This window comes from Pyricularia pennisetigena, chromosome 2, assembly GCF_004337985.1.
Source record: "Pyricularia pennisetigena strain Br36 chromosome 2, whole genome shotgun sequence".
NCBI lineage: Eukaryota > Fungi > Ascomycota > Sordariomycetes > Magnaporthales > Pyriculariaceae > Pyricularia > Pyricularia pennisetigena.
In genome coordinates, this window is record NC_043741.1 from 7872536 (window position 1) to 7892516 (window position 19981).

Below are 19981 nucleotides of genomic sequence, written 5' to 3' on the forward strand. Positions count from 1 at the left end.
GTAAAGCTTTGCTTCCGTGCCGTGCCACCCATATATAGAAGATACCAACATCCCAAATAATAACCCTTGCCACACCATGAAGCCTCTATTGCCACCTTTCCCAAGCCAAGCCAAGCCAAGCCTCCTTCCCACCATTACAGACTTATGTACGGTACTGAACACAAAGCCGCCCTGCCCATTAAAATCCTTTTTACCTAGTTTGACGGCGGGCACGCACTGCAGTGGATGGCGATGCCATAGTTCTTGCCCGGCTTGCCCTCGGCCGAGCAGTTGGTCCCGGCCGGCAGCGGAAACTTTTGCTGGATGGCCCACAGGCTGGTGACGGGCGAGTAGTTAAACAGGATGGGTGCGGCCGGCTGCTTGTCCCGGAACAGCTGGATCACGTCCGTGAACCTGACCGTCAGCGCCGTCGCGTTGGACCCGCGCAGGCCGTAGCCCACTCCCGTCGCCGTCCAGTCCTTGACTCCGGGGACGTTGGCCAGCTCATCTGCGATGTCGCTGAGGGGGTTCTCGGGGCCCACAAGGACGGCTGTTTTGGACCATCGATAGCAGCGTCTGGTCAGCAAGTTGCATCATCATCATCATCATCATCATCATCATCATCATCATCATCATCATCACATGGCCGAACGAAGCAAAGTGTCGATGCTCACCCTTGATATTATACCCAGCTTGCACAATAGTCTGGATATCGTACTTGATGGCAGCCTCAACCATGGCCGGGTCACGACCCGAAGCCTTGATTGCTGGGTGGTCCCATGGTACGCCGCTGTGGCATTCGTGTGTCGTGTCAGTCAGCATCTGCTTGTTCCACGAGCAGCAAATCAAGCGACGACGGGCGACTTACGTAAAGATAAAGTTCAGCTTGCCGCATTTAGAGCTGCCTGTTCCTTTGCCCTTGCCATAGTCCTGCCTGGCATGCACCGCATTGGCGTGCTGTTCGCCGTGACCTGCAGCAGTCGCATTTGCGACAAGTCCCAGGAGGATGAGTGGTTTGAGAGCGACCATGTTGGGCTGGGTATTTTTTTTTTTTTTCTTTTCTTTTTGTTGGGGGGGCGGCAGTATCAAGATTAGAGTTACAAAAAGGCAGACAGACAATTGCTGTAGAATCACGATGTTTGTTGAAGCTTGATGGAGAATCTACGAGCGAGCAAAAGCAGCAGAACAGGGTGCGGCGACGGTACGTATTTGTAAACTCTGCAAACTGCCCACGTTTCCATAGACACCTCAGCTGCGTTAAAGGCAGGTACTAACTATGTCGCATAAAGGTCGAGAAGGATCGTCTGGAATCTTGCTGTCGGCAACCCCCGCGCACTGCTTCGCACAGGGACGAAAGCTAGTATGGTCCAGACCAGAAAAATGACCTGACCTTTGTCCTAACTCTGTCCCCCAGAGGGGATTTCATTTCGCTGCAAGCGTGCGATTGTTTTTAGCGTGAGAGCCAGCACAGCCGGAGAGAGGCAGCCAGGGAAAAAAAAAAAAAAAAAAAAAAAAAAAAAAAAAAAAAAAAAAAAAAAAAAAAAAAATGTGCCACCTGTGGAGAGACCCTTCAGCTTCCAACGCGTCCGTTGCACTCGCATCATTCTTCTTCCGCTACGGTGTTAGATCCGTCGGGAATCATCGAGTTGGCCCATCAGGCCTGGTGCGCCGTCCGTGCCGGTGGCGCTATTCTAGGTTCTAGCCGACGTTTAGCTCCGATTCGTGTCGGGTAGCTTTCAGCCTCGGGAGATGGGCATCCTTAATAACTCCCATCTTCGTTTCAGGGTTCTACCCCACGATCCAAGCGGAATCACTATCCATCGTTGATACTAAAAGTCATATGGTTGGCGAGACGACGAATGATGGGAGTTTTGGTTCCGCCAGTGGCCAACTAGAGTGACGGTATTCCAGGGTCCAGCACTTTGGCAGCGGATCTGGCGGTTTTTGATATAGCTTGTCTTCATAAACGCACCCTGAGGCTGTCGCGGTACATGTGGACCTCGGCCTCACCTCTATCAACATGTACAGACAAGCCGTGAATGCTTGATTGTATGCCAACCAAGTTTCGTCCTCTTCCGACGGTGAGTTGTCTAGTTGCAAGAGAAAAAGGAAACCCTCGGTGTGCCAAGTGGCGATAGAGCGGAGCGGGTAGACTAAGACATTAGCGCCTAAAGCTTGCATTGCTACAGCATACCTATACCCAAGCTACCTTGCGCAAGCTACGCAGGCTACAACCACTACCTGTACCGTGTAAGCCATGCTCGTCACGCTCGCCACGTTGTTCTATTTCTATACAAACCCGCCAGTCGAAAGACTCGGTGGCAGATCCCCATCCGCCGTTCCCCAGCTAGTGCTTTCCTTGGGACCCAGGGTCAACTCCAAAACGCCCCCTTTGACCCAGAAATCGTGCGTGACCCAGGACCTCGTGTACGGTTTCCCGTCCAGCGTAGCGCTCTGGATGTACATGTTTGCGTACCCGGCGTCGAAGTTCAAATTCCTCACCGTCGCCGTCTTGCCGCTGACTGCATTCGTGAGACTGATCTCCTGGAAGAAAGGCGGAGTAATCAGGTAGACGTTCTGCCCGGCCACGGGATACAAGCCCAGCATGGCCATGGTGCTAAAGCTCCCCATGGCGCCACTGTCGTCATTGCCCGGGATGCCCGCGATCGTGTCGTTGAATTGCGACGGAATGTAAAAGTGCGCATACTTGGAGGACAACCCCGGCCGCCCCGCGTAGTGAAACAGATAAATCAGCAGAAATGCCTGCTCGTCGCCCATGTACAGCAAATTTGGCGTCGTGTGCAAATAAGTCAGTCGGTCCACGAACCTCTTCGCCCCGCCCAGCTTCAAAACGAGGCGCGCCATGTCTTGAGGGGCGTAAAACGTATACAGCCAGCTGCCCCCTTCGTACGTCTCGTGGCCCTTGGGATTGAGATAGCACTCTGTGAAATTTTGGATCGGCTGGCAGAAGCTAGGGTCCTGCCATCCAAAGGTGCCGTTGAGGTATTTGGGCTGCAGCCATCCCTTGAACCCCGTATCGACCGTGGTGTTCGACAATTTGAGGCTCGAGCCCGCTTTCTCGTCAAAAAGGTTCACCCAGTTGTCGGCTCGCTTGAAATACTTTTCCACGTCGCCATCTTTGCCACCCATCCCTTTGCCCATGAGGCCGATGCAAAAGTCGTTGTAGGCGTACTCGACAGTCCGTGAGATGGAGCGCGTGAAGAGGCCGGTGCCGCTGGGGTCAAAGTCATCCGCCGGTATATACCCGAGCGTCTTCCAGCTCTGGAGACCGCCACGTCCTTCGACGGTCCAAATGGGCGGTTGAACTGGCAGAGGTCATGCTATTGTTAGGCACCCAAGACCCCATAATCATGCAGTAGTCTGCATCTGCACTAACCTTCGGCATCTTTGACCACTGCTTCGTATGCCACATTCCAGTCGATCCCGTCTCCGAGGCCTGACCTCTTCACGTACGCATCTGCTATAACAACATCAGCGTTGCTGCCGCCTTGCGTCAGGCCTTTGCAGAAGCTCATGCGGCAGTCGGGGAGGTATCCCTCGTGGCGGTAGATGTCGAGGAGAGTCCTGACCATGAGTGTTTGGCTGTAAGGATCAACCAAGGTGATGTATGGATGAACAATACGGAAAGAATCCCAAATACAGTAGAAAGATTCGTAGTCTTATCATTTCTCGGAAATGAATTAGCGTCGCAGACTTCAAGGGGATGCGGGAATCAGCCAGTAGTGGAACTTACAAGGCTCCGAGCTATCCCACAGGGGATTTTCTCCTTAAACTGCGCAGTCAGTAAAACAGAACAGACAGGCAAACCCACAAACACCATGCAAAAGCATCACCTTACCGGTATAATCTTGCGGTGAAATCAGGCCACGGTAAGCCCCTGACCAAAACGTCTTCATAATAGACTTGCTGATACCCGTAGAGTCGACCTTGATCACATCTAGTTTCCGACGCCAAATCTCCCTTGCCGCGTTATGCGTGCCGTCAAAATCAAACCCTGGAATCTCCCGCTCAGCACTCCTACAAGCCTGCTCTGGGCTGATGGCCGACACTCCCACGCGGGCTAGGATTTGGTTGTTGGAGGGCGCCTCAAACTGCACCCAGGCACCAGCAGGCATCGGGGGGTTCTGCCCGTCGTCGTACACCCTCACACTCTTTGGATCGGGTCCTGCTCGGTTGTTGACCCAGACCCCCGTGTTGCGGAGGTTTGCTCCCTTGAAATCTGCGCACACGTGCATCTTGTAAGAGCCGATGCCGAATGAGGGCCGAAAAGTACCGCTGCCGGTTAGCCTGCCTGTGGCCGGGTCAACCGACATGGTTCCGTTGCTCCTAGTGTCTGGCAGATCGGTGAGGTCTGCATGGATCAGAGGGTGGTATGGGAGTCCGGTGTTTGTCGGGAACGTGAAGCGGTACAGCGCCGTGTGGTTCGAGACGGTCATCTCTGCATGGACTGACGTGTTTAGAGATACTGCAAAGTATCCAGGGCTGGCCTTTATGGTTGAGTTGATTCCGCTGGTCGCTCGTAGGGCTTTTGGAAACAGGCATCGGTTCAGGTCATCCCCCGCACAGCCTGTTTGGGCGAACAGGGGAAAGTTGCCAAGACTAGAGCCCTGTGTAGCGATCATCAACAACGAGCTCGCCTTGCATATCGCCAAATTATATGGCGCATGTAGGCACTTACTCCTCCGGTCCCAGAGTCATGAAGATGGCTAAAGCCCGTGACTTGTAGATGGCGGCATTGTCAGCCAGAACTGTAACTGTTCAAACACCAGTCAACACCTACTTTTATTGTTGCCAAAAGAGAACCCTCCTGTGCAAACAAATAGTCAGCTTAGGCATCTGTCCGGCAAAAGTTCTGATCGAACATACCCTGATTTTCTTGGTCAACATCAGCAACAGCCTTGGCCATGCCGAAAGGCAACGTAGCGCCAGGAAAGACATGTCCTCCGTTTGTCGTCCCTATCAGCGGATCGACAAAGTCGAGAACGGTCTGTCCAAGTGCAGTAGAGAGGAGAAACGACGTCCATGTCAAGAGATGCATCATGGACCAGTAGCCTGATCACGTATAACTGGCAGAAATGCCGGTTGTCGTGAAGAGGATTGCCAAAGCAAGAGCGCTGGCAGGAAATTGTTTGCCTCGATAATCAAGGCGTAACTGGAGGCGAAAGATGGAAAGATACGAAACCCAAGGGCTGGAATACTGCGGCCAAGACATTTATTAAGCTTCCAGCAATGTCGAAATGTTGAAATACACTGCCATCGGACCGGTATCAAACTCTAGCAAGCCTCTGCAGCAGCAGATCAGGAAAACAGTGCGGGGTGGCATCCGTAGTAGTGCCTCCTCAGAACCAGTGCCCTATCAAATTCATGTGATTGACACTCGGGAAACATGACTTATAGGACGCCCGACTGACGTGATCAAAGTTGATATGAGTCGCCAGTTGCGATTGTCGGCGTGTTTTTGTACAGAATATCATCGATGTCGGGCTTGACTCCCCCTACAACTGAGACATGGCATATGCTAGATTGGCAGGAACTTGCTCGTAACTGAGTGAGCAAGCTTTGCGACTCCCGACCGGACGGTGAGGAAGCCAGGAATAGCATGTGTGCACTTGCAAGCTTTCGCCGAGATCATCTAGACAAGCCGCCGATTCAGGACATGAGTGATAGCGCATCCATGCTAAAGGTAGATAATCCCATGACCAAGTTCTTGGTGGTAAATATGCTAACGTTGTATGTGCAGCACTGCATCTAGTTGTCCCATTGAAAAGCCGGATTGAGTGGAAGAAATCAGGCAACCCCATGTCCCACTTTAATGGGGGGAATGCCCCGCGATTCACAACTCTCTGAGCCCCACATGGCTGCATGGGCATTGATCCTACCATCCTGGTTGTCTTATCTTATCAGTACAAGAACAGAAAAAAAAAATCGGACGCCGCATCAAGGGTCCTTAGCTTGCGCCCCAACAAGGCGTTGATCAGACACCACCAGGCCCATTCTCCGGCAACAATATTCACCATGTCTGTCGGCAAGAAACATACACTCTCTGAAGGCGATCGCGAAAGCGAGCCTTTGGCCAAGAAAGCCAAGGTCGTCGGTTCTACCGCCAACGAATCCGAAGAGCCTGTGAAGGAGAAGAAGGAGAAGAAGGAGAAGAAGGACAAGAAGGACAAGAAGGATAAAGAAGCAAGGAAGGAGAAGAAGGAGAAGAAGAAGAAGCGCAAGGAAAAGGAGGCCAAGGCGCAAGCGGAGGAGGAGATTGCTGACCCTGAGCCTGAGTCTACAACCACTACCGAAGTCCCTTCAACTACCGAGACTCCGCAGCCCGAAGCGGAGACCGCTTCCAAATCCAAGAAGGAGAAGAAGGAAAAGAAGGAGAAAAAGGACAAGAAGGATAAGAAAGAGAAAAAGGAAAAGAATAGCAAAGTCGGCGACGAGTCCACGCCAACTGACGCACCTCAGAATGGCGCCAGCGACTCAAAGTACAAGCAGGTCGACGCCCTTTCGGCACTGCCCGAATCCGAGCTCAAGGACTGGATGACAGCACAACAAGTCGTCATCTCCGAACCCAGCTCGTTGACAACCCACCGCCCAATCCTCAAGTTTACTCAGCTCCCGTCCTCACCCCTCCTTGCCAAGAAGCCGTTTGCCGGCTTCGCCGCCCCAACTCCGATCCAGTCTGCCTCTTGGCCGTACTCGCTCGACGGCCGCGACGTAGTCGGTATTGCAGAGACTGGCTCTGGCAAGACCCTCGCCTTTTCGGTACCATGCATCACTGCGCTCCAAGCCCTTCCCGAGGGCAGCAAGCCCAACAAGAAATACGGCGCTACACATGCGCTCGCCGTCATTGTTTCGCCGACCCGTGAGCTCGCAATGCAGACACACGCCGCCATCTCCAAGCTTGCGGAGCTGGTCGGCATGTCGGCCGTCTGCCTGTTTGGTGGTGCCCCCAAGGACGAACAGCGCGCGCTGCTACGCAAGGGCAAGGGCGCCGACATTATCGTCGCGACGCCCGGGCGACTCAAGGACTTTTTGTCCGACGACACCGTATCGCTTTCCGCTGCACGGTTTGTGGTGCTGGACGAGGCAGACCGAATGCTGGACAAGGGTTTCGAGGACGATGTCAAGCTCATCCTCGGCCTGTGCCCTGACCGTGGGCAGCGCCAGACCCTCATGTTCACCGCGACGTGGCCCGCCAGCGTGCGTGGCTTGGCAGAGAGCTTCATGGTCAACCCGGTCAAGGTCACCATTGGCGGGCGCACAAGAGCCGTCGACGGAGACGACGATGGCAATGGCGTGGTGGAGCTGCAGGCAAACTCGCGCATCTCGCAACGGGTCGAGGTGATCAACCCGTGGGAGAAGGAAAACAGGCTTGTGCAGCTGCTCAAGGAGGCGCAGTCCGGCAAGAACAAGAACGACCGAGTGCTCGTCTTTTGCTTGTACAAGAAGGAGGCCGTTCGTGTCGAGAACAACCTGCAGCGCAAGGGGATCAGAGTCGCTAGCATTCACGGCGATCTGAAGCAGGAGCAGAGGACTGCCAGTCTGGAGGCTTTCAAGACTGGCAAGACCACAGTTCTTGTCGCCACTGATGTTGCAGCCCGCGGTTTGGATATTCCAGAAGTGAAGCTGGTCATCAACGTCACGGTGAGTTCCCAAAACTTCCAGGTGACGGTCTTGTTCTACGCGTGAGGTCACGACTAACATAAATTAACCTTTCCAGTTCCCCCTCACCATCGAAGATTATGTCCACCGCATCGGTCGAACTGGTCGCGCAGGCAAGCAAGGTCAGGCCATCACCCTCTTCACCGAGCACGACAAGGCACACTCGGGCAGCTTGGTCAACGTCCTCAAGGGCGCGAACCAGCCAGTTCCAGATGAGTTGCTCAAGTTTGGTACCACCGTCAAAAAGAAGGCACACGACACGTATGGTGCTTTCTTCAAGGATGTGGATATGAGCAAGAAGGGGACCAAGATTACGTTTGATTAGACACTATGTGCCACTGTTTCGAAAAGCTAGGGTTGGCGTTTTTGGGATTTGTGATAATTAATTGTTTATGATTCACCTTGGGCTGCGGTTATTGCTTTGCCGTCGATCTTTGTCGTTGGCCACGGGCCTTGTCAATGCATTGCATGAGGAACTGTCGTTCGCCGACCGCACTATAGAACTAGGGTTAGATATTCACGTACCGGGTCTGGGGGATGGAAAATGAAATAAGCGCAACTTACACTACCGCAATAAAGACAGCCCCTATCGATGCGATTTTGACCAGCGCAAAAAGAACACCTCGCACTGCTAGGCCAGCAACATCAGGGCCACTCAGACGGGCGACAGCCTGGCTGGCGACCACAGCGGCGCCGACAGTCACGCCGCTGGGCCTCAGTTCGGACAGTTCAAATTTGACACCAAGCCTTCCAAAGTACCGTTTGATGAATACTGCGCACCAGACAATCCGACAGACCATGTTGATCGCGTTCGCCACAACCAGCCCCCTGGCACCCCAGTCAAGAACGCGCAAGAACACGAAACCAGCGGCGGCAAAAGCGAGCGAAAATGCACCCATCCAGAGGCTCTGGGCGTGAACTTCGGCCTCGGTGGCGACGGAAGCGACGAAAGCTTCCGAGACGCCATTGAGGGCAAGCAGGGGGATGTATAGCGCATACACGGCCAGCACGGCACCGGCGCCTGACGATGCCCAGCGGGGACCGGCGACCAGACTTATGAGTAGTGGTGCGGCCGTGGGGCCGATGGCAACGACTACCGCCGAGAAAGTGGTGTACAGCTTGATGAGAATCGTAAGGTCCGCACTGGCCTTTTCGGCAGCGGCCTTTTTCGCCTTGCGCAGACCATTCTTGTCAGACTCCTTGTCAGGTGAGGAGGATGCAAGAAGCCTGCTAAAGTAGGATCGGCTGCTTTCCTCTACGGGCTGAAACACGAGTCGTGCCGCTAGTCCGCCATAGTTGTTGGCCAAGGCGTACACGCCCTGAGATGTGGGCGAGGCGAGTGCGCTCACCAAAAGTGTGTCGCCCTGGGTCAGGATATGCTTGACCAAGCTTTGAGCAATCATGCTGCGGGCCAAGTTGAGTGTCGGCCGGGGAAAGAGGGAAAGAACACAGCCCTCAGCGTTGCTTTTCTTGTCCTTGGTCGAGGGTCTTTCCAGCTTCTTTGGCAGCAGCGAGAAGCCTTCGACGCTGGCTAGGGATAAGCCATAGTAGGCATATACCACCAAGAGAGTGACCCCGTAGCTGAGCTGTCCAAGAGCAAACGGCAGAACCCCAGCTGCGAATGCACCTCGTGAGGCAATGACGGCAGAGCCGAGCGTGACGGCACAGCGAGAAAAGGTAGCAATAGACTCGGCAGCTGCTCGGGCGCCGAATTGCAACCTCGTCTGCATCACCATAAAGGCAGGCTCTGAGAGGAGCTCGACGATGGAAGCCACGGCGTATATGTAGAGTGAGATGATGAGGTGCGGAGCCGAAGCCGTGGTCTCATTGCTGATCGACGTCACATACAGCCAGCCGAGAAGTCCTGCTACAAAGACACCCAGCAAGATTGAAAGGTACGAGAGGTTGACAACAGCCTGTGTGCCGCGGGCTTGCGAGGTCTTGTCTTTGGTTGTTCCGCCCTGCCGCTGTATGGCGACTCGGAGACTCTCGCGTGCAAAAAAGAGCACAGACAAGTAGTAGACCTCGAGCTGGGTCGAGATGCCAAGAAGTTGTGCTGTCAGGAATCTGAGTAGGAGCTGATTGGCGATGAAAGTGATGGCCCGCGAAGCTATCTGGAGCAGTATAAGCAGCGAGGCGCCGCGCAAGGCCCCAGAAGCCGCGGGGCTGCTTGTGTTGCTAGCCATCTTTTGATCGGCCATTATTACAATAGCTTGTCGTTTGCTACATGCCCCGAAGTGCTGACATTCACTTCGAGGCAATTGGCCTAAGAGTCTGTTTGCTCTTTGGGACAGATTGTATGGGTGTTTTAGTTGATGATCCCCTGCCAAGTCTGGGTTAGGGTCCGGCTTGACCTTCCCCAGAACGCAACGTCATTACCATAAGGCTCGGCGTTACGTAATGGCTCAGCCCCTCCAAAGTTCCGCCCCACCAAGAGCGTTTGTGGATGATCGTCCAGCCGGGACCAGGCACCAAGGTTACTGTAGACAAGCTTCCCACCTCTACCTTGACTGGTTTGAGATAGCTTCGGTACCCAAGCTCACTCGACGATTCTAAGCCTACAACACAACTGTCGGTCTCTTACGAAACCATCGTGCCTGCACTTCAACATGGCGTGCGCACACTTGGAGTCGCTTTGTAGGTTTCGGTCCTTCATGGTCCCTCTTGAACTGTTGCTGATCACTGTACTTTTGCTTTTCAGCTCTGCAGCCTCCCACACCAGCCCAGTCAGTCTACCGAGAGGATTGCACCCAGTGCTTCGACTCGATTGTATGTTTAATGCCCATCCCCTGGAATACCAACCTTCCCTCGGGCGGAGTTACGATGTTGACATCAACCAGGATGACCCCGAGGGCCTCGACGTTTGCCTGCAATGTTTCAACGGCGGTTGCGTCGGCGAGCGATATCACGCAAAGCTTCATCACCTAATCTGGAGCCACCCTCTTGTCCTCAATATCCGGCGTACCCGGAAACACATCGACCGCGATGAGCCCCCAACAAAAATGTCAAAGCTTGCCATTGCCGCAGAGACCGAAGCCGATCGCTACGACTACCACACCAAGGTCAAATGCCTCGACTGCGATTCCGAGTTGGACAAGACGCACCCGAAACTTTCCAAGGTGGTGGAGGGCATCATGACGGCGAACACGTTTTCGCGCAAGGAGGAGGTCAAAGCCTGGGAGCAGGAGCTTACAAGCTGTGAACACATCCTTACTCTCCGCCAAGACGAGCCGAGGCAGATTGCATCCAACGAACTGGGCACGTGTTCCAAATGCGATCTCAACGAGAACTTGTGGCTTTGTCTTCAATGTGGTGCGCTTGGCTGTGGACGGGCGCAGTTTGGCGGTGTTAGCGGTCACTCCCACGCACTGGCACACGCAACTGAGTCTGGACACGGGGTCGCCGTCAAGCTTGGATCCATCACTCCGGAAGGCACCGCTGACGTCTACTGCTACTCGTGTGACGAGGAGCGAGTGGATGAGAATCTTGGGCAGCACTTGGCCAACTATGGCATCAACATTGCAGAGCGCGAAAAGACTGAAAAGAGCCTGACAGAGATGCAGATTGAGCAGAACTTGAGGTGGGAGTTCTCAATGACTACAGAGGACGGCAAGGAGCTCAAGCCTCTTTTCGGTCCTGGACTTACAGGCCTCAAGAACCTGGGTAACAGTTGCTATCTCGCAAGCATAATTCAGTGTCTGTTTGACATGGATGCATTCCAGAAGCGGTACGGTCAGGTCACACAGGAGCTTCCTGGAATTCAGGACCCGGCTGCAGATCTCGAGACTCAGCTGCGCAAGATGGGCGATGGCCTCTTATCAGGCCGTTATTCCAAGCCTGATTCCGACGTGGTGGCATCAGAGCATTCTGCAGAGCTGCCATACCAAAAAGGTCTACAACCATCGATGCTCAAGCACCTCGTTGGACGTGGCCATGAGGAGTTCTCTACAATGCGGCAGCAAGATGCTTTTGAACTTCTTCAGCATCTCATCAAGCTTATTACGCGATCAAAGCATCCATCACCGGCCGACGACCCCACACAAGACTTCCGCTTTCTTCTGGAACAACGGCTGCAATGCTTGGGTTGCAAAAAGGTGCGCTATACGACCAACGAGCAAGACAGCATCTTCATCGACGTACCCATGGAGAAGCTACCTGTCGAGGCGGGAGGAGAGACCGAAGGCAACACTGGTGCTTCATACAAGCCCGTCACTCTCTCCGAGTGTCTTGATTGGTTTACTGCCGAAGAGATTGTCGAACTCACATGCTCTTCGTGTGGAAGCAAGGCTGGTTACAGCAAACGCTCTTACTTCAAGACACTGCCACAGGTCCTGGTTGTCAACGCGCGCAAGATGACCATCGTAAACTGGGTGCCCATCAAGGTCGACGTCCCGGTTCTGGTGAATGACGACCCCTATCTTTTGGACCGCTACCTTTCCCAGGGACAACAACCGGGCGAGGAGCTGCTGCCAGAGGAAGCTTCGTCTAGCGCGGCATCCGCCTTCACACCCAACCCAGAGGCCGTAGGTCAACTCGAGGCGATGGGCTTCCCCCGCAACCGATGTGAAAAGGCGCTTTACGCCACAGGCAACTCTGATGCCAACGCAGCCATGGAATGGCTTTTTGGCCACATGGAAGACCCTGACATCGATGAGCCCTTGAAGCTTGAGGGTCCTGGTGACAGCGCCGGAGGATTCACGGCAGATCCTAGCTCCATCGAAATGCTCGGCGCCATGGGTTTCGATGCCAAGAAATCGACAAAAGCACTGAAGGAAACGTCAGGAAATGTCGAGCGAGCTGTAGAGTGGCTTTTCAGTCATCCAGATGATGATGGCTCTATGGAAGACGACTCGGCCGCTGCATCGGGCGAAAAGCCACCCGCGGGCAAGAGTGATGTTCCGGCGCAGTACCAGCTGAAAAGCATCGTGTGCCACAAGGGAACAAGCATCCATGCTGGGTAAGTTTACAGTCGTGGAGCTGGATCTTTGAGTATCGTGCTAATATTAATATTTACTGAGCAGTCACTATGTCGCTTTTATTCGCAAACAGTTGCAGCAAGACAAGCCCGCTTGGGTTCTGTTCAACGACGAGAAGGTGGTCGAGGTCGTCGACGTGGAGGAGATGAAGAAGTTTGCCTACATCTACTTCTTCAACCGGGTGGGCTCTTCTTAGTTTTAGGATTTTGTGTGGACCATGGGAGCTTTGTTGCGCGGATTGTGCCGTATCTTTCTGTCGACAGCAGATGTGCATTTGGTGTCTGGGGTTTACTGCATTTTTGGCGTGATGAGGCTGGATAGGACTGGTGGGTGGCATTGTTGGTAGAAGAAGATAGCGTGGCGCACAACAAGCACCGGCACGGCCGTGGCAAAGAAGCCACGTCAGATTTGTTAAATTGGCAACATGAAATTAGACGCACAGATCCAATCCCAGGTGATATTGACAATCTCGCTATCAGGCGATGAGAATTGTCACCTACAAACAAGCAGAACCCCCAACGCCTGAACTCCAAGCCAAGTCCGCTTTTCCAATGTCGTGTCATCGTTCCACATGGCCGGCATAGACCACTGCGTAGAGGCCCACACCTCCAACGGCCCCAGTCGACAGACTGGCTAGTCCGTCAGCCGGTAACTCACCAACGTGTCGACCCTGTGGCTAGCGGTGCTGAAGCCCCGCAGCTGGACTCGCTCCCCGTTCTCAATCTCCTTGGCGTCGCTATCGCCCCACTCCACAGGCACCTCCGAGTCGGCATCTGCATAGACCAGGACGTTGAAGGTGCAGTCGCCGGCCAGCTGTGGCAAGAAGGTGACCGAGGCGGTGATCTGACGGAAGATGGCAGCGATCTCGGCCTGGATCTCGGCCTCTGTCTTCTCCGGCGCCTGTGCCGCATCCGGGGCCGCCGACGAGTTTTCCTGCCCGGCGGATGCCGAAGCTGCCGACCTGCTGCTGCTCTTTGACTTTTTGGACGAGCCGCCAAAGATCTGGACATCAAACTGCCAGCGCTCGACGTGCTCGCCCGTGTCCTTGTCCGTGATGACGATGACCAGCTTCGAGATCTTGCCCTTGACCATCCACCGGTCCAGCTGGGACATGATCTTTTTGATGTAGGCCTTGACCTGGTCGTCGGCCGACACTGTGGTTCGGAGTCAGTTGCGGGTGTATGTAGCCTGGTTGTTGTCTGCCATACCTAGCATGTTGAGGCCATATTTCTTGACGCTGTTGAGCGATTTGAGATGTTAGCCAAGTGCAATGGCGGCAGGGGCGAAGTTTGATCTGCGCATGGCGCTAGGGATAACTGACGCCGTGAAGTCCTCGGCTGGGTATACTCCTCGTTGGAATCTGATCGGTTCGTAATCAACGGTTAGCCGTGAACAGGCGCGATGGCAGCATCATGGTTCGTCGCAAACAGGGGGTCGAACAAGATCGTATGTATCGAGTATTGAAACTATCAAGATCCAAGAGTTAGCGACGACTGGCAAGGGATGAATTGGCGGTGGGAGTGCAAGGTCGACGAGTTGACGTACGAATTCGGCGACGAGCTTGGCGCTGCCCTTTAGCGACAGCTTGTGGACCTTGGACTTGTCCTTGTCCTTTTCTGACGCCTTGTCCGTCATTGTTGGAGTCGCGAGGAGGTTGTTGTCGGTGGATACGTCGACAGCGTAAAGGTTTGCGCTGGCTGGTATGATGGAAAGCGATCAATGGTGGCTGCTATTTTTTGTTTACTTTGGCCGCTATGGTTGCCAGGGATGGAGATTCATGCAGTTGAGGGGCATATTGTGGGAGGGATCACTGTAGGTGCAGGGTAGGTGGAGCTGTCTATCTATTTTGCATGCCTGGAGCATCAAGCAAGGCAGCAAGCAGCTTGCTTTCTCTACCTCTCTCCCTTGACATGCGTCGTTGAACTCGACTCAATTTACCACAGCGGAAGAACTGCTGTAATTTCACGCAAGTAGTCCAGTATGAGACTGCCTGCGTCTTCGCCATCGCTATGTCTGCTGGGCTACAGCGACTGCAATCTTCTACCGCCAAGCTTTTGTCGTATTTCGGTCAAACCGTCAGCACTAGATGGCATCGCATTTAGACGACAATGTCATGCCGTATGTGATCTCGCTTGCAATGAGTCACTTGAAATCATTACTGTTGCCTTCTGACCCACGTTGATCTGATACATAAAGCTCTTTTCAAGATGTCGAGCTAATCTGATCTAGCAACGTCCTTCGGAAGGAGAGCAGTCGAAACACTTGTAGTCCAGAATGACAGCCCCCATGAGCGACGCGCCCTGGGGTCTACTCACCTCCCACTTTGAGTTTGCCACATCTCATCCCGACCACGGTGACATTACCAACTTTTACCCCCGCCACAAACCAGACCAGGGCAAAGATCTAAACAAGTTTGTAGAACTGCTAGCCGAGTCTCTGAAGACTTCGGCCGCTCAGGAACGAGCGAAATATGCAGAAAGCTACGACGACCCAGATCCCAACGACATAGTCATACCCGAGTCTGACTTCGTCGAGATCGAGGTGCCCTTCCGCCGCTGGCACCTGTCGTGCACCACTGTAGGAACTCCGTATTGCCTTCAAAATCGCGTCCCACCACAGCATGAGCTCATGCCGTTGTCTGTGAGGCGGTTCAAGCATGCCGGGGTGGCGTTGCCGAGGTCCGGGGATGGTGGTGCCGTGATATGCACTCATGTAGGCGACTACAACTGCCGGTGTCTCCCCCGTTTCGAAGACCGGCGCATGTCGACGTTTCTACGCACCTACCAGCGCAACGATTGCTTCGAGTTTGACGAGGTCAACGGCGACAGCTTCTACGGCCTGGAGCTTCTCAAGGCGCTGATCCTGCACGGTAACATGGAAACGGTGCTGCGCATCTGTACGCACCCGCAGGTCGACTTCCTGAGCTGGTGGGACGCGCAGATGTGCTACTGCACGGGCCCCGACGTGGCGTTGGGCCAGATGTGCCGAGATACGTTGCGGGCGTACATTGTGCTCAACCTTATCCAGCGAGGGTTCCCGGAACGGTGCGTTAGGCTTTCGGGGGAAAAGGCGAAGAGCGACGAGGAGGAACGCTCCGACACATCTGCGGACTATTTGAGAACCAGAACGTACCAGAGTCTGGTACACGACCTGACCGTGTCGGACACGATGACACAGATCCCGCTGTTCCAACACATGGAGTTTTTTGGCATCCGAGACGACAATTTCCGGACGTATCCGCGCAAGGAGAGTCAATGGAAAGTCCAAGACGATCACTTCTATCCGCTGGGCCGCGTAGGCTATAAAGAGTTCATCGGGTTGGACTTTGACACGGACCCACCGTACATGCCGTCAGCGGCCGAGATGGAAACGGTGAGGTCGGTGCTGAGCGTAAAAGGCCTTCCGACCGAGCTTGTCGACATGGTTCTTGACCTTGCAGAGTACGACGAGACGCGGGTCTTGAGCATACCACACGATCCGCTCCACGAGCTGAACACGGATCAGCTGGAGGAGTATCTAGCTTGGTCTTGGCAGACACTGCTGCGATTCGACATGTTGGCCAGGGCTGAGGGGGATGAAATGCCGTGGGATATGCTCATTGCCAATTGCTTACTTGAGTCGTTCCCTATGCGAACGCCAACGAAGAATATGAAAGAGACGACACAGTGTTATACGCAAATCGAGCAGAGCGATTGTGACGGACTTCGATTTACCGAGCGTCTCAAACCAGTTTTTCTATAGTCATACAAGCGTAAGTATTGGGTTTCGTTCAATCTGATATTTAGGGTAACATGAAGCCAAACTCTATGTGTCGTGACCAAGCCAATCAAGCGCGTGTCGTCAAGTCGTTATGTTATGCATATCATGATCGCTTTTTCAAATCATGGCACCCCTGACAAGGGCTCGCCGAGGGACCCGGAGCAGCGCAGTACCAAGCCACCTAGTATTTAACAAGCCTCCTCAAAGCAAGAGCAGCGCCGTTGACGAAGCCATCAGCCACAGCGAGAGTAGCGCCCATGCTGGTCGGCTGGCTGGTCCAAGATTTTCGTCACTGCTTTCGCCGGTGGCCTGCGGGCCGCTAGCGCCACTCTGCGACGGGTCGGATCCAGACCCATTGTCCTTCTCGCTGCAGCACGGAAAGGGGTAAATGGTCAGTCATAAAAGTCAATCATGCATGACGTGATTGTGGAGAATATAAGGCCAAAGACTAAAGGAAATATGGTGCGTTCTTGTAGCACATATTAAAGGCTAATAGATGCGCAGACCCAGCTAACGGATACTGAATCAGGATAGTGTTGATCAAGACAGGGGGACCCAGCACATCGCTAGATCTCTCCGGTGCGTCTATATTGCTTATAGGCTAATCGCTCGTCTGATCTAGTCAGGGGCAATATAAATGGTATCCTTGGCACCGCTAAAGGCCGGAGGTTTTACTGGGCGTTAAGAATGCAGAGCAACCTCTCCGGCACGCACCATATTTCAAATCCACGGCTTTTTGGGGCCACATCAAGTTCTAACTTTGAACGATCGCAGTTGACCCGCGTTTACTGAGAAAACAAGGCGAGAAAAAAAAAATCCTCACCTCTTCGCGTTGGCGTCGGGCCGAACGCTCTGATGGTTGCGAAACAGCTCATCCGGGTCGTACTTGGCCTTGATGCGCTGGAGCGCCGGGTAGTTGGAGCCCCAGTATGACCTCTGCGCGGCGTCTCCCAGGTCCGGGTCGACATATCCGGCGTACAGCACGGCGCCGGCGGCGTCGCGGTCCTTGATGCTCTCGGCCATGAGGTTGTGGAAGCCGGACAGGAAGTCGCGCGTGGTGCTCGAGACGCGCGGGATGCCGACGGCGTACGACTGGTAGAACATGGTCTTGTCGCGGTGGGCGTAGGCGGTGGCGTTCATGGGCACATCGTTGATGGCGCCGCCTTCGAGGTCGAAGATGATGGTCCAGATGAGCGTGCCGGTATTGGTGTCGGCGATGTAGTTGAACATGTTCTTGATGGCGTCCTCGGACAGCAGGTCCTGCTGCCGGAACCCGAGAGACTTGGAGTAGAAGGGCGACGCCAGGTTGGAGATGTAGAGGGCCTCGCGCTCGGCGTTGTTGGCCACGGCGCCCATCCAGTCCGTCACCTGGATGGTTGAGTTGCGCGTCGACGGAAGCTTGCCGACGATGCCCGTGGCGTCAAACTCTTCCTGCGAGCCGTAGAAGGTGCCCTCGATGATGCAGCCCAGCGGCGTGATGATGATTTGGCTGCCGAAGCGCCGGTCAAGGTTCGGGTCGCCGATGACGTCCTGCCAGGCCTTGAAAACGCGCCACTGCTCGCGCATGGACTCGAATGTGAACGAGTACATGTACTGCACCGCCTTGCCGAACTCTGGGTGCGTCTTCATGACGAACTCGGTTATCACGCCGAAGCTGGCGCCGGCACCTTTGAGAGCAAAGAACAGATCCGAGTTTTGCTCTTCACTGGCCCGTTGGATCTTGCCGTCGGCAGTGACGACCTCAACCTCGAGCACGTGGTCCAGGCAAGATCCCCACTGGCGAGACATGGACCCCAGGCCGCCGATGGTGGCATGGCCGCCTATGCCGACTCCAGGACACACACCGTGTGCCATTGCCCTGCCGCCGTTTTCGTGCAGCTTCTCGGATACGTCACCGAGCTGATGGCCAGATCCGATGGTAGCCTTCCACGTCTCATTGTCCATGCGGAACTGCTTGAAGTTGACCATGTCGATGGTGATGACATCGGTGCTATTGGGACCGCCCATACCTGCAGCGGCGCGGGTTTGTGTTAGTCAAGTCTAGCAGAAGAGGTGAGTCCTATCCATATCAGCTGTTGGCTGCTCACCGTAATTCCTGTATACAAAGTTTAGTCAGTAAGGCAGATATTCAGAGACGTGCACACATACAACACAGGCACGCATATGCCGCAAACATACCCGTATGAATGTCCACCCGATTTGGCCTGGACCTTTTTGCCATTTGCAGCCGCACATTTGACAACACCAGCCACCTGCTCCGCCGTGTTCGGCCTCACGACTGCGATGGGGTTTACGGCAGTGGTTGGATCGAGGTTGTACGGCTTGACCCAGGTGAGCTGGTAGATGGGGTCGTTGGTAAAGGCGGCATATCCCACACAGTTTGACTGCCCAGCACAGACGTCGGTCAGACAGGTTTGCAGGCTTGAGGGTTGGTTACCCATGGTGTCTCTCTTTTTTTATTCCTTTCTTTTTTTTTTTTTTTTTGTATCTACGTGTAGATGCTTGACGCAGAATGCAAAGAAACAAGAGAACGACCGACGACGCAGGACAACAAAAAGAGATCTGCCTACAGGTACAGAGGCAGCCCGAAAGTATAGACAATGTGCAAAACAAAGGTTAAATACAACAAACGTCACTGCACCGGCCCTGGTGGAAAAGCGGTTAACCCTTACCCGTAATCAAACCATCCGTCCCAGAGGAGTACCGGGCTGTTACGGTGTATATAGCGTACTACTTGGTGGCAAAGACGAAACAAGCGGGCCTAGGAACACTGCCCAAGTTTGATTGATTGAATGCCTGCTTGCTCAATCTCACTTTATTTACTCGGTGTACCACTGCCGCGTAACTTCACGTCACTCGGCTACGGTGAGTGGATTCTCTCTGCTGCATCGGCCTCGTTTGTTTGGTTGCCTTGACAGCGGCCATGCGTCAAATTGAGGGTCTCCTTTTGTGGGGGAGCAAACCGTAACGAACCAACTGGACATGGGACCTTAACGACGTCCGTCATTGCCGCCCGACGTTGGCTTGAGGTCCATTTCCTTGGAATGGGGCCTTGGGTGTCGATGGCATGATTGGCGATGAGCCCGCCCATTTTTTTTTTTTCCTTCTTTTGCATTTTGTTCCGGACAAAAAACAAGTCAAAATTCCCTGGCGCCGTCAACGCGAGCAGATTACAAGACCGACTGCTACGGCTTTTTGGTGACAACTGAAAGCGGGGATCTCCAGCTTCCATGACCAAAAAGGGTGTGTTCTAACGCACGTCGGTGAATCCAATCCTTCGGGACTTGGTACTATCAACTGGTGTGTGTGTGTGTGTGTGTGTGTGTGTGTGTGTGTGTGTGTGTGTGTGTGGCTGGGGTTGCGTCAGAACCTCGACGTGGAGCCAGTTAGCCGATGACAGCTGTACGTAGTTTTATAGCATTCCCAGTTATAACAAAGAGATCGGGTAACGTCACTGAATCTGGTCAATCAACAACAGGCTCGCGACCAAAAGAAAAGAACAGAAAACCGTGGGACGTGTCGCGAGTGCTTGGGTTGACGACAGATTGAATTTTGTTCTCTTTTTTTTTTTTTTTTTTTTTTTTTTT

At 54.0% G+C, this 19981-nt stretch overlaps 9 protein-coding genes across 9 annotated transcripts; 3 read left to right on the top strand and 6 right to left on the bottom strand.

Annotated features, from left to right (window-relative positions):
- Positions 1-194: 194 nt before the first annotated feature.
- Positions 195-1008, bottom strand: PpBr36_02148 (uncharacterized protein; the record flags this gene model as incomplete). Its single annotated transcript, XM_029889331.1, has 3 exons — positions 195-529; positions 654-769; positions 848-1008. The coding sequence occupies 3 exons, from the start codon at positions 1006-1008 to the stop codon at positions 195-197; spliced, it is 612 nt and encodes a 203-aa protein (XP_029751158.1).
- Positions 1009-2268: 1260 nt separating this feature from the next.
- Positions 2269-5041, bottom strand: PpBr36_02149 (uncharacterized protein; the record flags this gene model as incomplete). Its single annotated transcript, XM_029889332.1, has 7 exons — positions 2269-3305; positions 3377-3658; positions 3734-3766; positions 3839-4607; positions 4679-4719; positions 4781-4807; positions 4867-5041. 7 exons carry the CDS (start codon positions 5039-5041, stop codon positions 2269-2271), a joined length of 2364 nt encoding a protein of 787 aa, XP_029751157.1.
- A 974-nt stretch (positions 5042-6015) lies between these two features.
- PpBr36_02150 (uncharacterized protein) lies at positions 6016-7984 on the top strand (the record flags this gene model as incomplete). The annotated part of the gene is made up of 2 exons (XM_029889333.1): positions 6016-7641; positions 7718-7984. 2 exons carry the CDS (start codon positions 6016-6018, stop codon positions 7982-7984), a joined length of 1893 nt encoding a protein of 630 aa, XP_029752172.1.
- An 88-nt stretch (positions 7985-8072) lies between these two features.
- On the bottom strand, positions 8073-9860 carry PpBr36_02151 (uncharacterized protein; the record flags this gene model as incomplete). The annotated part of the gene is made up of 2 exons (XM_029889334.1): positions 8073-8154; positions 8224-9860. 2 exons carry the CDS (start codon positions 9858-9860, stop codon positions 8073-8075), a joined length of 1719 nt encoding a protein of 572 aa, XP_029752173.1.
- A 408-nt stretch (positions 9861-10268) lies between these two features.
- PpBr36_02152 (uncharacterized protein) lies at positions 10269-12831 on the top strand (the record flags this gene model as incomplete). The annotated part of the gene is made up of 4 exons (XM_029889335.1): positions 10269-10296; positions 10361-10428; positions 10500-12616; positions 12681-12831. The coding sequence occupies 4 exons, from the start codon at positions 10269-10271 to the stop codon at positions 12829-12831; spliced, it is 2364 nt and encodes a 787-aa protein (XP_029752170.1).
- A 437-nt stretch (positions 12832-13268) lies between these two features.
- On the bottom strand, positions 13269-14270 carry PpBr36_02153 (uncharacterized protein; the record flags this gene model as incomplete). Its single annotated transcript, XM_029889336.1, has 5 exons — positions 13269-13789; positions 13844-13872; positions 13957-13995; positions 14076-14101; positions 14181-14270. 5 exons carry the CDS (start codon positions 14268-14270, stop codon positions 13269-13271), a joined length of 705 nt encoding a protein of 234 aa, XP_029752171.1.
- Positions 14271-14909: 639 nt separating this feature from the next.
- Positions 14910-16376, top strand: PpBr36_02154 (uncharacterized protein; the record flags this gene model as incomplete). Its single annotated transcript, XM_029889337.1, has 1 exon — positions 14910-16376. One exon carries the CDS (start codon positions 14910-14912, stop codon positions 16374-16376), a length of 1467 nt encoding a protein of 488 aa, XP_029752175.1.
- PpBr36_02155 (uncharacterized protein) lies at positions 15408-16057 on the bottom strand (the record flags this gene model as incomplete). Its single annotated transcript, XM_029889338.1, has 2 exons — positions 15408-15934; positions 15976-16057. The coding sequence occupies 2 exons, from the start codon at positions 16055-16057 to the stop codon at positions 15408-15410; spliced, it is 609 nt and encodes a 202-aa protein (XP_029752176.1).
- A 219-nt stretch (positions 16377-16595) lies between the features above and the next one.
- On the bottom strand, positions 16596-18835 carry PpBr36_02156 (uncharacterized protein; the record flags this gene model as incomplete). The annotated part of the gene is made up of 4 exons (XM_029889339.1): positions 16596-16761; positions 17218-18403; positions 18482-18489; positions 18573-18835. The coding sequence occupies 4 exons, from the start codon at positions 18833-18835 to the stop codon at positions 16596-16598; spliced, it is 1623 nt and encodes a 540-aa protein (XP_029752174.1).
- Positions 18836-19981: the final 1146 nt, after the last annotated feature.